At 42.6% G+C, this 17,034-nt stretch overlaps 1 protein-coding gene across 9 annotated transcripts in view; it reads right to left on the reverse strand.

The window, feature by feature from the left end:
• Positions 1–17,034, reverse strand: part of DSCAM (DS cell adhesion molecule) — a 603,397-nt gene that overhangs the window by 104,115 nt on the left and 482,248 nt on the right. For all 9 annotated transcript variants that reach the window (XM_077342744.1, XM_077342751.1, XM_077342750.1 and 6 more), the window contains 5 exons: positions 11,704–11,871; positions 8,951–9,021; positions 6,813–7,053; positions 3,071–3,217; positions 2,310–2,465 (listed from right to left, as the gene is read on the reverse strand). In XM_077342744.1, coding sequence (XP_077198859.1) covers positions 2,310–2,465; positions 3,071–3,217; positions 6,813–7,053; positions 8,951–9,021; positions 11,704–11,871 — 783 coding nt within the window. The remainder of the gene's footprint in view (positions 1–2,309; positions 2,466–3,070; positions 3,218–6,812; positions 7,054–8,950; positions 9,022–11,703; positions 11,872–17,034) is intronic.

The raw sequence follows: 17,034 nt of genomic DNA on the forward strand, positions 1-17,034 counted from the left end.
AAGAGAAGACTTTACAAAAGTCTTTTTTTCTTTTTTCTTTTTAAAAAACAGTCCCACAAGCTAATATGTATGGTATCCCTAAAGTCTGTGTTCTAAAATGATGACAACTGATTTCTTTTCCTGCTAATCATCTGACTCAGTCTGCTTTTTCTTTTGACCCTGTATAGATTAGTCTTTTGTCAAAATACTGTGCATTTCTGAAATATAAACACATTTCCCTTATTTCAGAACTCTATGGGAACCCTTTAATCTAGTGAGCAAATCTGCCTTTCTTATTCGAACATTGTCACTGAGAATGTTTTTACCACAGATATCTGGGAAGAAAAAACAAGATAACACAAATCTTAAAGATGTTCTCTGATGGTGTTGCTGATCTGTTTGCTTCTGCTACACCTTTTATTGCAGTTGATATTATATTTATACATAGCTTTATAAATGGTTATATATCTGTAAACCGCTCCCGGTTTTGAGGGGGGGGGGGAATTTCCCACCATTTTCTGAAATGCCCAAAGTGATGGGAGCAATGCCAAAGTGGGGGTTCCCCCGGCCCCAGCAGGGATCTGACAGCCCTAGAAAAGTTAGAGCTGAAGGACTCTTAGCCTGTCGTTTCATCCTATGGCATTTGCGGTAAAAATAAAAGAGTAAGGGCATTGTGGGAGGAGAAAGGGGTGGGGCAAGTCCAGGATAAAAACTTGGCCCCTCCGAATGTCAGCCTGGGGCCAAGGTGTGAATCAGGACCTATGCAGCGCATGGCTCCTGATTGGCCCCTTGGCCCGGCCCAGACGTTCCCGGACTCAGAGGTGAATGCACGGCCAGGTGAGGCTTCGCCGTGGGGAAAGGAGCAGGGGCACAGTGGCAGAGATGCGGTGGCCCTGCTCCTTTCCCCACGCCAAGGCCAGCTTCTCGGCCAGGAGGGGGGTGGGGGGCAGGCTTCAGGGTGGCCAAAGGAACCAACCGGCAGCCGGGCTCCTTTGGTAACCCTGAAGCCAGGGAATCAGGTGGGAGGGGAGCGGGGGGAGAGGCTTCAGGGCGGCCAAAGGAGCCGGGCGCCAACCCAGGGAATCGGGCGGGGGGGGAACAGGCTGCTAGCGCCCTCTGTATTTTGCCTACAGCGGGCTTAACTTCTAGTAGCTATATAATGCTGATGTATTGATGCAGAAATTTTAAAAATTGGAACATTTGGCATGAAGAAAAACAATATGACACAAAAATAAAAATTCACAGATTAGATCTGAGCAACAAAACAAAATCAAACCGGGGATGATTTTGAAGGTTTGAGGCTGTGAAATAGTATGGTTTCTCTGTTGACTTTAAGCAATGGCTGTATAGCTTGCGTCTTGACACTGTGAGTAACCCTATGGTCTTCTTTGTCTTTATATCATACAGCAGCTGGTCTTGAACACACAAGATGAAAGGAAAAATATCTTCACTTTTAGGAATCATGATTCAAGATTTCTTAGACGGTGCAATCACTATCTGGAACTAAAAAGCAACTCTTCCACATAAAAAGAAATAGAAAGATATGCTGGCCACTTTCATTGTAATTTGATTTGAATGCATCCAATATTCTGCAGTTATTTTGGGAAATCATATTTCAAATATTTGAATTAATTATAATTAAAACAATTAAATGATGTGCAGAATGTGCTCACTTTAAGACTGCAACAAACACTTCTCTGGAACATATTGGAAGTGCTCATATGTGCCAACTCCCATGTACCTAGAAGTCAGGCTCATTGACAGCAGGCATCCCTGAATCAGGACTATTTCTGGGAGTTGGGCTTTTGGCTCCAGTGATTGACCATTGTTTCCTTCCTCAAGCATAACTCCAGCTGTCTGCCAATAAAGCATCTCCTGGACATCTGCTCCTTCCTTAGCAAATGCAGCATGATGCCCTGGCCCTCAGTTTCTCAAGCCTTTCAGTTTGTCCAAACACACACACACACAGACACTTTGACATGTTTGTACTGCTTTTTGAGTAATGGCTGACACAGACCCTGTGAACCTCTTGGCTCTTGGCTGGCCCTCTAATCTAGCCTAGTGGTGCTTGTGATGGCTTTACTATTTTCTCAGTGCCTGACCTCAAAACAAGATCTCATGGAAGATATTGGTATCTCACAGATCAGAGTCCTTCTGGACAAGACTCAAGGCTCAAGTCCTTCTGGACACATCACTCAAAAGTGGGTGTGTACACATACAGATGTGCCCTTTATATATAACATAAACATAATGCATGCAGGGCTGTGAGAAACTGAACATAACCCAGTAGCACTGCTCCATGACTCCAAAGATTATTTCTGGTCTCTTACCATCCTCTTTTGTGCGTGTGAAAATCTGCTCACTCCTGACCCCGTCTCCGGCTCGCGTGAATGCCAATACCTGGATGCTGTAGTTTGTGTACTTTTCCAGGCCATCAAGCTCTAAGGAGGGCTGAGTGGTGGTAACATTTTTAATTTCCCCCAGCTCTAGGGAGCAGAAAATTAAATTGAGTTAGTGACAGTGCCATTCTTCTCCTATTGAGGGATAATTATATCGCTGTGAGTATAAGCAAGAAATTGCCGGATTATAATATGTAACTCTAGAAAGGATAAAGTTTATTATGATTATTAAATCATAATAAAGTTAAAAGCCCATAGTGTGCATTTAATCATAAAAATCACGACTGTCTAACAGAGAAAAATAAACACAGAGAACACTTGGACGTTATTAATGCATCATTTTAGGCTCATTATACTATTTTAAAAAATAAATACAGGCTGCTAAATTATTTTGATTTGAAAATGTTATCAAATCATGTTGTACTTTACTGGCATTTTTATTTCAGAAATAGCAGTATAGATAAATGAAAAATATTAATTACTTGTAAAGGGTCACAGAAACCTTTACTGGGTCAGGGTAAAAACTCATCTAACCCATGTCATAAGCTACAAAGAAAGTGGATAATGCTACAAAAAGCATCCTGCCCCCTGTGGATCACTACCATCTTCCTATGACTTCTTACACCCAGGCAGCATCAGAAAACAGGATACACAAATGGAAAATTCTAGGACTGGGGTGCAAAGGCACTTACCTCCATCTAGAAGGTTAGCCCAATATATAACCCTGAATCCCTGAAGAATGCCATTGAGGGCATCTTTGGCTAGAGTAGACCAGGTAATGGAGATGGTTTCTGGTGATGTAGCCATAGCTTGGACGTTCTCTGGGGGGGAACTGGGGACTGAAATCAGAACATCATCATTTTCAACTGTAAAATTTTGTACTAATGAAAAATGAATTATATAAAATGCATAATTTATGTTTCTTAGACAGGTTAATGGAGAATGTACTGTATATACTCGCATATAAGCCGATTTTTCCAGCATAGTTTTTAGCACTTAAAAGACCTCCTTAGCTTATACACGGGTAATTGATTAACAGCCTGCCCCCAACCAGCCAAAGCAGCATTGCATTTGCATCCTAGGCTCTTTGCAAGTGAGCTAGCTGTCCCCAGTTAACTTTTGCCTTCTGCAAAGATCTTAAAACTAAGCTCTTTGCAAGTGAGCTAATTGCTCCCAGCTAACCATTGCTTTCTGTAAATATCTTGAAAGCTTACTCTGGCAGCTTGTAGGACATCAATGTTTTGACTGAGGGATTCTGATATTTTTTCCCCTTCTTTTCCTAATCACTTCTTCCAAACTATTCTTTTGGTTTCTGTGGGTGGGGTAGGGTGGGTTTTGGGGGTGCTTTGGGATTTACTGTTTTTTTCAGTGTTTCTTCTTTTATCTGAGGGGCAGCATTGCTTGCCTTTTTTCTTGGGGTTATGTTTCCTTTAAAAGTTAATTTTTATAATTCTTTCTTTCAGTTTTACAGTTCTTTATTTCAGTGTTTTGTTCTGGGGGACACTGTAGCCCCCAGTTTGGTAGCTGTTATACTTGTTGTGCAGCCTCTTGTGGCGCAGAATGGTAAGGCAGCCGTCTGAAAGCTTTGCCCATGGGGCTGGGAGTTCAATCCCAGCAGCCGGCTCAAGGTTGACTCAGCCTTCCATCCTTCCGAGGTCGGTAAAATGAGTACCCAGCTTGCTGGGGGGTAAACGGTCATGACTGGGGAAGGCACTGGCAAACCACCCCGTATTGAGTCTGCCATGAAAACGCTGGAGGGCGTCACCCCAAGGGTCAGACATGACTCGGTGCTTGCACAGGGGATACCTTTACCTTTATACTTGTAGTAGATTGCCAACTATGGGTAGTATTGTTCTGCTCTGGTTTGCTGGCCTGGGGGGGGGCACTGTTTGGTTCTCCTGCCAGAGATGTTCTCACAGAGCAGTTCTGTCAGTGCTCTCTCAGGGTGTCTGGCATCAAGAGAGGAAGGGAAGGCAATTGTAAGCCGCTTTGAGACTCCTCTGGTTAGTGAAAAGCGGGGTACAAAAACCAGCAGCTATTCATCCTCTTGACCTTTCTGTATTTGTTGGGAGGGAGGCTGGATGGGAAAGCCTGTGATGATGGAGCATGGATTAAGCGCTTAGGCCAACCTGTAAATTTACCAGTATTCTGCTGCATTTTCCACCCTCGGTTTATATGCAAGTCAATACGCTTGCCCAGATTTTGTGGTAAAATTAAGTGCCTCAGCTTATATGGGGGTCAGCTTATATACGAGTATATACGATAAATAAAAAATACTGTTTCTAAGGACAACTGCATAATGCAAAGCAGACAAATAGATGAGGTTGCACCCTACAGTCAGCACCTAGGGCTAAATGAGATGAGATAATGCTCCCACATTTGCCCAGTAATGTACTGCCATTTTATGGAGCTAGTTCCCACTGCGGAAGTCCTTTTGACAGTGCCATAGGGCCCCAAGTTCTGGTATGTGCGGAAGAGGCATTCCCACCTTCCCTCCATTCTGTTCTTCAAGCCTGAAAGGGTGCTGCAGGGGCATTATTGACTGACAAACCTCTATTGCAAGTGACCTTAAGCCATTATCTTTGCCATATGAGTAGTGGGTGAGTGGCCTTGAGATGCCATGAAAATATGTGTTTTCCATCAAGGTGTTGCCATCCCCACTGAACAAAGATTATGAAATTGTTCCTTCCATTCCACTCCTTGGTTTATGTTACTCATGTGCATATTGGTAAAGCATATAGCAGAACAATGGATGGATAGGTAATTGGTTCATAGGTATATTCTATATGCATCTACTTGTGTACAGTGTTTTGAGTGTGCATAGCCTGAATCCAAACACACAACAGCAGATAGCTAAAATTAGTATTTAAATCTGTGGTGGTCACCTGTTTTCATTGGTCAGAACAAGCATAAAACATTTTCAACACCAGTTGATCAATTGTCATAGGAAAACACCGCCTGGAGTTATTTAAGCAGTCAGTCAGTGCAGTATGGTGGTTGGACGAGGACTTGGGAGTCTCAGAATGAAGCCTGATTCAGCCACAGAGCTTACTGGGTGACCTTGGGCTGATTCCTTTTTCATATGCTGACTTCTCTCACAAGGTGGGTTATACTGATAAAACAGGGGGAAGGAGTGCTGTGCACCTTGGAGAAAGGGGTGTTTAAGAATATATGGATAAGTGATCAAAAACAGCTCTGAAATATGTTAAAAATAATGTCAGCAACCAAGAGTCCTTTACACATATAGGGCTCCCTTTGTCAGCGATGAGACAGATTTATGAATGTTTGCAGTGCCTTCCCCTCCACAGAGTGAGCAACTGGACATTCCTGCCGCACATGGGGAGTGTCTTAGCTGCAACCCAGACAATATTCGTAAACCTTTGGGTATACAGAGTAATCTTTGGCTCTGAGACCTCACATAACAGTGAGACTAAGACTATCTCTCAACAGTATCAAGTTGAGTCGAAAAACAAATATACATCAATAAAGAACAGTTCCATTCCACAAAGCTTTATCTAAAGGAACACTCAGAAATTTAAAAGCTTTTCGTTATTTAATTAGTTTGCACAGAAACATCATCCTCAGCTGATCATTTTAAGAGTGCTTTGACTGTTTAAAACATCTGAGAATCTCTCCCCTGGGATCATGCTTGACTAGTCATATTAGTGCATGCTTTTCCACTACTTGCGTCAATGATGGAGTAACCCCTTTTTCCCACAAGAGGGCTCTCTATCCTTGATTTAGAACGGATCTACTATGCAGGGTGATCTCAATTATTATGTAGTAATAATTCACACGCCATTTATTTGGAGATTGTTACATGTCTGATTATAGGTTATTAAATTCAAGCTCTCTAGTCCAGCTATGGTTCTTAACTAACAGAGCCTGGAGGGAGGAATAGCCATTTTTTAAAATCTAATAGCATTATATTCTTAGTCAAAATGGCCCTAGAATAAGAATAATGCAAAGCTATAAATAATAGTAAATATTATTAACAGGAAACTCCTAGTGCCTCATGAATTGCCAGTGACCAAGATAAGAATCAGTACCCAGTGTTGTGAAACTCAGATATCCACCACAAGGCTCCTAAACTGATATTGCATTACAACTTTGATTGCATTTCATTGTTATGGCTGCTCTATAGCTTGTGCTGGTGCTAAAGGGCTGAGAGAAATATTAAGGGGAGTACTCCTAGGAAGCAAGTTGGAATGGGAGGAGGTTAGGCCTTAGGAAGACAGAGACTCCTTCTTTTTCTTTTAAAACTTACCAAGATTGTCATGGTAACAAAACAACCATTTTTATCACACCCTCTATTTAATACAATGTACAAACTGAAATAGAATATATAAACACATACTTTCTAAAACTATCTAATTAGACTACACAAAGATCTCAACCTCACTAAAATATGTCTTTTACATATTTACTACCTACCATCCTCAAGAGTTGTTGTAATAATTTCCTGAGAAGATGGTCCTATTCCAGCCCGGTTACATGCCTGTACCACCATGCCGTATTGTGTGAACTTCTTCAGGTTATCTAAAGTGTAAACTTCACTGTCCCCAGTGGTATCTATACTGATGATGTTGAACTGGAAATTGCCCCCTGCGCTGTATTCCCGGTAACCAATCTGGTATCCTCGAATAATCCCATTTTGCAAGTGTTTCTTTGGAGCCTAAAAAAACAAAACAAAAAACATATTTAGAACACTGTACATTAACTATTTAGAACATAAATTGGGGGTCATCTTGGTTTCCAAGGTCCAGACTACCTGAATTCAAAACTAAATTACTGATTTGCTCTAATGATGCTAACGACTGCTATTCAAAGAAACTTACTGTATGCCTAATACCTGCTATATTCAAAGCCACAATTACACTGAGTCGCCCTGAGCAGAAGGAGAATATATGGCGATGATACAGATTTATGGGCAGTCCTATGAGCGAGACATTTAGTGTGACATTTAGAGAACAGGATTTAAAACTTTCCTTCCACACACAAGGTACTCTGTTATCACACATTACCCCAAGTCTCCAGCTTGCAGTTCTGAAGAACAGGTTCCCCACAGTGAACTGCTCTGTCCTCCTGAAGTGGAAGTGCCTCATATAGGCCAGCAGCGCAACCATTCAGGTGAGGAGGAGAAACACATTTAAGGGGGCTACCTGGCAAGTGCTATACCTAAAGTAGATGCAAGATGTTGAATAATAAATGCTAATTGTATACAGCGCCATGGGTGTGCGTATGTATGTGTATGTGGTAGGGGACTGAGATGACACAAAGGGTCATCTTTCTGAATTTTTCAGCCACCACAATAGTGTCACACTAGATTTTGCTGTCAGTGACTGTTTCATTTCACTAGAAATAAAAATTATAAAGTGTGAGGTAAAATAATGTAAGCATAAATTGAATTAAATTCATAAGGCTTCAAAAACAAATTTCATACACGCAGGGTGTCTGTTGTGTGGTCAGAGGAAGTGTAGGTGATTGTAGGCTGCTTTAAGACTCCTTTGGGTAGTGAAAAGTGTAAAAACCCAGTTCTTCTGCAATCCAGGTTTCTAGTTCTGTGCCTGCTTGCCTGTATTACTTTTGTTTTGGAGAATATGGTTGGCAACCTCGGGTTTAATTCAGCACAAAATTATAGTCATCTCCATAACACTTCAGTACACACAACTGTATGCTGAACTGCAGTCTCTTGAGTAGGAGAACAGAAACTTCCTGACTCATAAGGGATATAGATCTATATGTTCAACTGTCAGGTGCAAAAGGAATTCTTGTTGCTCATCAAGCCCTAAGAAATACTTAAACTGAAATAGTTCAAACTTAGTTTCCAATGGAGCTAAGGTGGCAAAAAACTTGTGCTCTCTAGTAATCTCATGCTTAGACTACTATTCAAAGGTCAACAGTGAAATCCTAAACAGTTATATCCTTATAAACCCACTGACATATAATTTTCTAACTTGGCTTCAGACTACACAGTTATCATAGTTTATAGTATAATACAAGAACTTGGGATGAAACTGTTTTCCCACAATTTACGTAAACAAGGATTTAAATGTTCTTAAATGACTAATTTCAGAACACTTCTCACTTGCCACTCAATTCTTCCTTTATACAGCCTTACATCAAATGTCTTATATGTACAGTAGTTTCCCATGTTTGTTTCAATTTGATGGATACATCATGAGCATTTCTTTTGCAGACTCCACTGTAATTTCTCTATTCTCATTTATAAATGAATCCTAGCTATCAGTTGTATCAGCACTTTATGTAAGAAATAACTTAAAATCCAGTCATTTATATATTTCATTACTAGTCTGCAGCTGTAGTCTGTTAATAAGATGTTCAAAAGAGTGCAGGCACAGGCACATATAATTGCATGCAAATTTAATTTAGTATGCAATTATACTCAGTTGCAAAGTAATTTTCTTAAAATTTTGCCACAAGCATCATGTGTATAAATTTGTCCCAACTTTCTTATTTCCTTACTCCTTGTGAGCCTCAAGGTTACTAATGCAGTCATAGACATCCCAAAATAAACTATTTTCCCTTCCCAGTGAATATTACTCATTTACCTTCCAGGTTACTCTAATGCTTTGCGAAGATATGGGTTCAAGCTGAACATCCTGTGGTGGTCCATCAGGAGCTGGTGGGAAATGAAAAGGCATATCAACTTGCTTAAAGAAAACAATATGTTACATCATACACCAGTATGCTGGTATATAGCAAAGGGTCTTTCCCAAGGTATGATGAAAAGGCTAACCACTGAAAATATAGTATTTATTTATAACTATCAAAAGCAAGCACAATTTCACAAACCATGGCTCTGCTAAACAGCTAAGGAGTTGCAGTCTAAATGTCCATTACCCATGAACCATCTGTGTGCTGACTGAATGTATGGAGAGGGAAAGCAGGCCCACTGCATCCAAATGATTATTGGCTCCTGAGCATGGTGCCTGCCTGCTCATCCAGACAAGTCAGCATGGATGCTCCTTCCATGTTCCAATGTTTGGTAGGCAGTACTGCTGATCATGGGGAGGAAAATGGGTATGAGGACACATTGACCTCTGCTTCTTCATTCTTTTCCTAGGCACCAATATCTATCATTTTTGTTCTAGGAATCCAAAATGCTGCCTAAGCCCCAGCATTTAGTTTGTGGGATGTTTGTATATTTTGTAATGTTTCATATAAGGAGCGGGAATTGAGAGTAAATGGTTGCCAGCTTGGAGCAATTAGGGTTTTTTTTCCTCTCCCACTGCAGATACTGATAGCTTCAGCATGGGGGCATGAGCCCCTGGCTGTGAGCTGAAGGATGTTAGGTTGCCAGGTGCCACCACATTGTTGGCAGGGCAGGGGGTGCTCCCTCCCACATTTACCCAAACTCAAAAGAGTGTCTGATATGCTGACATCACCCATGCTCTGGCTTCTGGGGAAACTCTATTGTAAAAAATCAGCCTCAAACCATAGATTTTTGCCCAGAGTGACAACACCCAATGACATCATGGATGTTGTTCTTGGTCCCAGGGATTGCAAGGGGGCAGGGATCCATGGAGGAAGATTGCCACAAAAGCAGCTGGGTTTCTTTTTGAGGGGGGGATTTCCACCATTTTCTGAAATGCCCAAAGTGATGGGAGCAATGCCAAAGTGGGGGTTCCCCCGGCCCCAGCAGGGATCTGACAGCCCTAGAAAGGTTAGAGCTGAAGGACTCAGCCTGTCGTTTCATCCTATGGCATTTGCCAGCCAGATTGCCCTAGTCGACACCACATGATGATATCTAGTTTAATTCTGTTCTTTGCTTTTTTATGCACTGTGGAATTTTTTCAAAGTATTTCTGTAATGTAAGACATTTTTGGTCTCAATAAAAAAAGATATGTGTTCTTTTTGAAGCTAGGTTTTCCTTTCCCATTGGTTTGTAAATCGTAAATAGTAACCATGGCTGGACTTGTGCAGGTTTGGCTATTTGCAAAGGCACCAGCACTTAGCTACTTGATTCAGTGAGAAGGGAGGGAGGGAGGGAGGAAGGAAAGAAAGAAAGAAAGAAGGAAGGAATTGTGAGATCTCAACAAACCGAGCAGAAAATATATAGAAGGGAAAATACAGTTTGATTCTTTTCTTGCTGCAGGAACCTTCATTCTGGGTCTTTGAATAAAAGTTGTTGGCAGCCTGAAGCTACAACAGTTTATCATATTTAGTGCACCTCTGCAAATGTGGTTTCCCTCCCACACCTTTCCATTTAATATTTAATGCTGTTGTTTCTGTAAAGCCTTCATTACATTTCCTGCCTCGGGCATCTCTCAGATGCTTGGGAATCCATATTCACTTAATATGCCTGAGGTAAAAGCAATGAGCTAAAATAAAGAATGACAAATGGTGGCACTTCCACGTGTGCGCATGAGGTCCCAGCTGATACCAAGGCAACCAATATTATGGCTCTGCTGAAGGCTTGGCTTTTCTCCTCAGGTTTCACCCTGAATAAATCAGCAGCTTTTGATGATGGTTCCATTATAATTGACCCTTCACTTTGAACGGACAGCTTCATAATGAGAGCAAAGAAAGGGTCAGTCATCTTGAAACTAGGTCACACAGTGGAGAATATAACATGACGTTCAGGTTGCTCGTTGTTAATGGGAAAGCTAATCTGCAAATTAAGGTCAGTTGATTATGCTGGCATGTTAATTTCAGTCAAATGAAAGCTCACAGATAAGAAATACTACTAGTTAATTAAGAAAAATAAATGTACAATATTCTGTGCATCCATTTGTGTACATGAGAGATTGAGAGAGGGAGCAATCACAAAGACTGGAAGAACAGCCGCATGTGTGTGTGCCGGAGAGACACGCAGATTTGGGAGAAGATGACTACGACAGACCCCCACACACTTTCCCACTCTGAGGTAAATTTTTCCCTCCAAAATAAAAGCCTGATCTTATCAGATCTTAAATGCTAAGCAGGTCATCCCTGGTTAATACTTGGGTGGAAGGCTGCTAAGGAAGTCCAGGTTGCTATGCCAAGGCAGACAACAGCAAACCATCTCTGTTCATGTCTTTGCCTTGGAAACCCTACCGGGTTCCTGTAAATTAGCTGCAACTTGGCAGAACTTTCCACCACCGTTATTTATTTTAAAGGTTGCTATGCACCTAATGTTAGACAGCAAAATTTGAAATAAATTTCTGCAAAGTCCATTTAAAGCTACCAAGGCCTTTTCTTTGTATCATATACACCAGAATGCCCTACTTAGAGCTTCTTTTAATCTGTTTGCATTGAACTTGGTTGCCCCATCAGGGCTTACCACCTATACATTTAAAACTAGGGAAAATGTAGAACTTACCTGCTTCATCTGTGGTGATGGTAAGCTCATTGCTGGCCTCACTCTTGCCAATGCGGTTTTTGGCATACATGCGGATATTGTAAGTGGAGGAAGCATGGAGGTCAATGATAGTGGCCTGATTCAGCTGGGGGGAAACATCTTTGGTTCTTTGAACAGAATCCCAGGAATCTAAGGAGAGCAGGAGAAAGAAAATCAATTTTCCCTAGTTTGATCCACTTTAATAGTTAACTAAATCAGCGACAGCAAAGAACATAGTGGGGAAATTATCTATCCTTTTTACCATTTTGGGTGGCTCAACTGCAACAGCAGAGGTGGACTGAGAGACTAAAATGCCTCCCAGCCTGCCTCAGCCCTGCCCCTCTCGACAGAGGGGTAAGGGAAGGAGCAGGCTTGCCACAGCTCCTACCTGCACTATCTTGCATTTGTTCCCCACTTCTCTCTGCCATTCTCATGCGTGGACACCCAAATGGGTTCCTTCCTATCCAGGCCATATCTACGGCCATCACTGCTTCGTTTCAGCAACCTAATAGCATCACAGGCCTTTGGACCAGTCATTAGGAACAGATAAAGAGATCCTGGTGACAGAGCAAATCACAGTCATCAGTTCTACACCCTGTATTCCCTGTGAAATAAAGAATATATAAATCTGAATAATAATGAAAAATGAAAACCAAAACTGACAATAGAGTAAAATTTTCAGCTCAAGATTGTCAGGAAAAGACACTTCAAATGATGTAAAACTGTGAAACAAGAAATGTGTATTCTCAAAAAACTGAACAACTTCTGAGCGTCAGCAAGCTCAAACATTCAGTAAGAGGCAGAACAAAGTTTGAGCTCAGTGGCACCCTTAAGACTAATAAAATATTATTCAAGGCATAAGCTTTTGTGTGCAAGCACACTTCTTCAGACCAACATGGCTACCCGTCTGAATCTATATTCGGTAAGAGAAAATGGACACTAGTGTTAGGATTCAAACGTGGAATTCAGTGCCAGAGGATGTAGTGATGTCCAAGAATAAAGAGCTTTAAAGGGGGAGGGGCTGGTAGATTCATGGAAGATAGGCCTCTCAGTGACTACTGGCCATGATGATTGAGGAGAACCTCCACATTCAGAGGCACTGATTCTCTGAATCTCAGAGCCAGGAGACAACATCAGGGGAAGGTTTCAAGAACACTGGCCAGCGGTTAAGAATTATGTATGTGAATATCCCTTCCCACCCCTACACTGTCAAAAATTCTCTGTACATGAAAACTTAGTTTACAAGTGTTTCCAACTTTGTCTTCACCCTTAGTGCTAGTTTTCTTATGCAGGTTATTTTTTGTTTTTTAACATGCATTCCAGCATGTAGCTTCCCCCCCACCACACACACCTGCTGTCTAAAATCACATAGTCCCATTAATGGTTTGCAACATCAGGACTTTTTTTGGGGTGCAAACTGTAAATAAGAGATGAAACAGCTCTTAGATAAGTGTGTCCCTCATTTTATTTTTCCATTGTAACAGGTTGCAAAAAGCCCACATGTAATTTAAGGAGGCTGCTTTCTTTTTGAATTCTCAGATTCCTATAAATATAGCTGATTCACAAAGGATGAAACTGATGAGTTCCATTTACCATGAATAAATGTGGTACAGTATTTTCCAAAATCATTTCTGTCTCCGGAGCATAGCTCTCTACAACAATTTATCTTGTATGCTTTGCCATCTAGTGGTGATAGGTAGAATAGCATTTTAAAACATACAAGAACTATTTTACACTTCTCACAGTATGCAGTGCTTTAAAGCAATGTTTCCCAACCTATGGTTTGGGACACAAAAGTGGGCTGCAAAACCTCTGAAAGCAGCTCTTGTCCTTTCCATCCTTCCTTTTCTTTTGTCTTTGTCAGCTTCTCACATTTTCATCTCCTCCACCTCTGTGACAGTAATGAGGAGAAAAAGCCATCAAACAACTAGTAATTTCCTGGTAGCAGCTGAAAGGGGAGAGGGCTGGAGAGTAGGCCAGAGATGTTCAGCATCCCATGGGAAAACCAGAGGAGGACAGAAAGAGGCATGTGTGGGAGGGGGATCTGGCGATGCTGCTCCTTCAGCAACCCAGCCTCTTGCCCAGCCCTATACAGGGCCTCACTGTCCTCTACCTGCTGTGGAAGATGTGCTGCACCAAGTCCCTTGCCACTCTCCCCCTTCATTGCCATCTTCATGTAGCTCTTCAACCTAGTGCTCCCCAAGCATGCCGCCTAGAACACTACTTCTGGCCCAGCTGGCACAGGAGGAGAAGGTTGGAGTCCTCAGTGGGACCAGCTGCATCCTTTGCATGATGTTTTTATTGTTTCTCAGAATCATCTGCTTGGGTGCTGGCTAAAATGGAATGCTAGAATAGGAGGGTGCCACGGTCATATTTTGCCTAGGGCACAATAAAGCCCCTTGGACTAGCCATGGATGGGTCACCATACCAAGTAAGTTTGAACGTGCGAGTCATCCTCCTCCTAAAGTTTTTGGGAACAACTACTTTAAATCACTTTAAACGTTTCACACTCAGGTCACTTCACACTTAAGTAATCCTTAGGACATGTTATTATCACGAGTTATTTTTGTAGTGTAGATTGGAGGTTAGCCTAGAACTGTTGCTTCCCATGGCAATCAAGATTTCCTTCAAGGAGTTTGATGAAGAAGAAGAAGAAGAAGAAGAAGAAGAAGAAGAAGAAGAAGAAGAAGAAGAAGAAGAAGAAGAAGAAGAAGAAGAGTTGGTTCTTATATGCCGCTTTTCCCTACATGCAGGAGGCTCAAAGCGGCTTACAGTCGCCTTCCCATTCCTCTCCCCACAACAGACACCCTGTGGGGTGGGTGAGGCTGAGAGAGCCCTGATCAGTGCCGTGGCAAGCCCAAGGTCACCCAGCTGGTTGCATGTGCGGGACCGCAGAATCGAACCTGGCATGCCAGATTAGAAGTCCACACTCCTAACCACTACACTAAACTGGCTCTCAAGCAGAATTCCCCTTGGCTGTCCTCAGGGGAAGGCTCTTAAAGCTTCAGGGAGTTTTCTCAAACATATGTGGATAGGTTGTTAGCTTTGATGAGGCCGACCACTTGCCTCCTTGACTCCTGTCCCTTGTGACTCCTCAACCTGGGCAATGAGAAGATTGGGAGACCTCTCTGAGAAATAATAAATCTGTCCCTGTCCTCAGAGACATTCCCAGAGAGGTTGAAGGAGGCTGTGGCCCAGCCCTTACTGAAGAAACTACCTGTGGAGCCACAGGATCTGGCCAGCTTCCACCACGTCTCGTAATTGGCATTTCTATGGAAGTTGGCTGAGCAGGCAGCTGTGATCCAACTAAAAGCACACCTAGATGAAGCATTGGATCTGGACCCATTCTAGTCCAGTTTCTGACCTGTTAAGTTAGGAACCCAAAGGTTGTGCTGCAAAAATATTTTTTTTTAATTGCAAATATTTATTACATAAAGTGCACTAGTTCAAAGTTTTAAAGACATCTACAAATCACATAGTCATCATAATTTAGAAACAAGGCAATTCTAGCTACACATGGAATAGACCAACATGGAATAGGCCAAATGCGTTTCAACCCTGAGGGATCTTCCTCAGTGGTCAAATTGTTGTGAGAAACACACTCATGTATAAAATCAAAGGGCTTGCTGGATGGCAAAGAAAAATCTGTTTTGTGGTGCTCCAACTAATCTTTCTAATATAAAAATACCTGATTTGGAGTCCACTGTTTAAATATACTTCCAGAGGCCACTACTCTCTGCTTTTTCCCAGCAACATGACCAGCGGGAACGGCCGCTAAAGCAGCCGAATCGCACATCCCTATCAATGGTAAAAAAAGTTGGAAAAGGCTGCTTTAAGGCCTTATATGGTCTGGGATCTGAATATCTTAGGGACTGCCTCTCTGAGTAAACCCCGAAAGAGTGTTCCGCTAGTGCCAAATTGTTGGTGATCCCCAGCCCCAGAGAACTTCACCTGTCCTTGACCAGAGCCAGGGCCTTTTTGGCCCCAGCTCCTACCTGGTGAAATGAGTTGCCAGCTGAAATCCAAGCCCTTTTGGAACTGTCAAAGTTCTGTAGGGTCTGTAAAATGGCACTCTTCCATCAGGCATGGTTGAGTCCAAGGCCAACACTCACTGACATCTGAATTGGGGTTCCCTGCCATCCCCTCTCTTTTTTATCTTAGCCTGGGTTGAAACTTCTGATCCATCTGTCCTCAGGTTTTGAGGGATGGAGAATGCTCTTCTTTTCATTTTTGATTGTCTAAAATGTACATATTTACGTATGAAGTTTTAATTGTTGTTAGCCACCCCAAGATTCTTGCTAGAGAGGTGTAGCCTAGAATAAAAATGTAATAATAACAATATGGAGAGCAAAGCTTTATTTAGACAGCATGAACAAGTCACAATTGACCTGTGACACTGGCACGCCTTAAAACCTCACGGCAATCCTTTCGTACTCCCCTACTCCCCTCTTGTGATGTGCAGTTCCTTAACAGTAAACTGCAGAGTGAAGGAAGGCAACACAGATAAGCCAGGATTCCTGCCACCACTCTATTATTATTAATATTATTATTATTTGATTTATTTCCCGCCTCTCCCTACAGGCTCGAGGCGGTCACAGTAGTCTCAACCCCATTAAAACCCATTAAAACCCCCATTAAGATTTTAAAATACTAACATGATGGCAGAAAATTCCCATCCCTCCCCATACTGATACGGAGATAATGGAAGGGAGTGATGTACACTTCCTGACTCCCGGGGGGGGGGGTGATGTCCCTGGTTCACTGACCCCAGCCTCAACCATAGACCTGGTGGAAGAGCTCAGTTTTGCAGGCCCCGTGGAAAGCTGACAAATCCTGCAGGGCCTGCAGCTCACCCAGGAGCTCATTCCACCAGGTAGGGAACAGGACCAAAAAAGCCCTGGCCCTGGTAGAGGCTAGGCGTGCTTCCTTAGAGTTGGGAATGATCAATAGGTTTTCACCCGCAGAGCGTAAAGCCCTGCGGGGAATGTAGGGTGGCAGGCGGTCCCTCAGGTATGTGGGCCCCAACTCGCGTACGGCCTTAAAGGTTAGAACCAAAACCTTGAACTGGATCTGGGCAGCTATTGGTAGCCAATGCAGCTGCCTCAGCACAGGCTGGATGTGGGCCCTCCAAGGTGTACCGGTGGTCAGGGGACAGGTAGGGCGCTAGTAGCCGGGCCTGGCAAAGATGGAAAAATGCCTGGCTCGCTACTCTCTTGACCATAGTCAGGGAGGCATCAATGGTCACACCCACATTCCTAGCTTGGGGCATGATGGTAAGTTGCGCCCCTGCTAGGGTGGATAAGCATGCTGCCT

This window comes from Paroedura picta, chromosome 6 (assembly GCF_049243985.1).
Source record: "Paroedura picta isolate Pp20150507F chromosome 6, Ppicta_v3.0, whole genome shotgun sequence".
NCBI lineage: Eukaryota > Metazoa > Chordata > Lepidosauria > Squamata > Gekkonidae > Paroedura > Paroedura picta.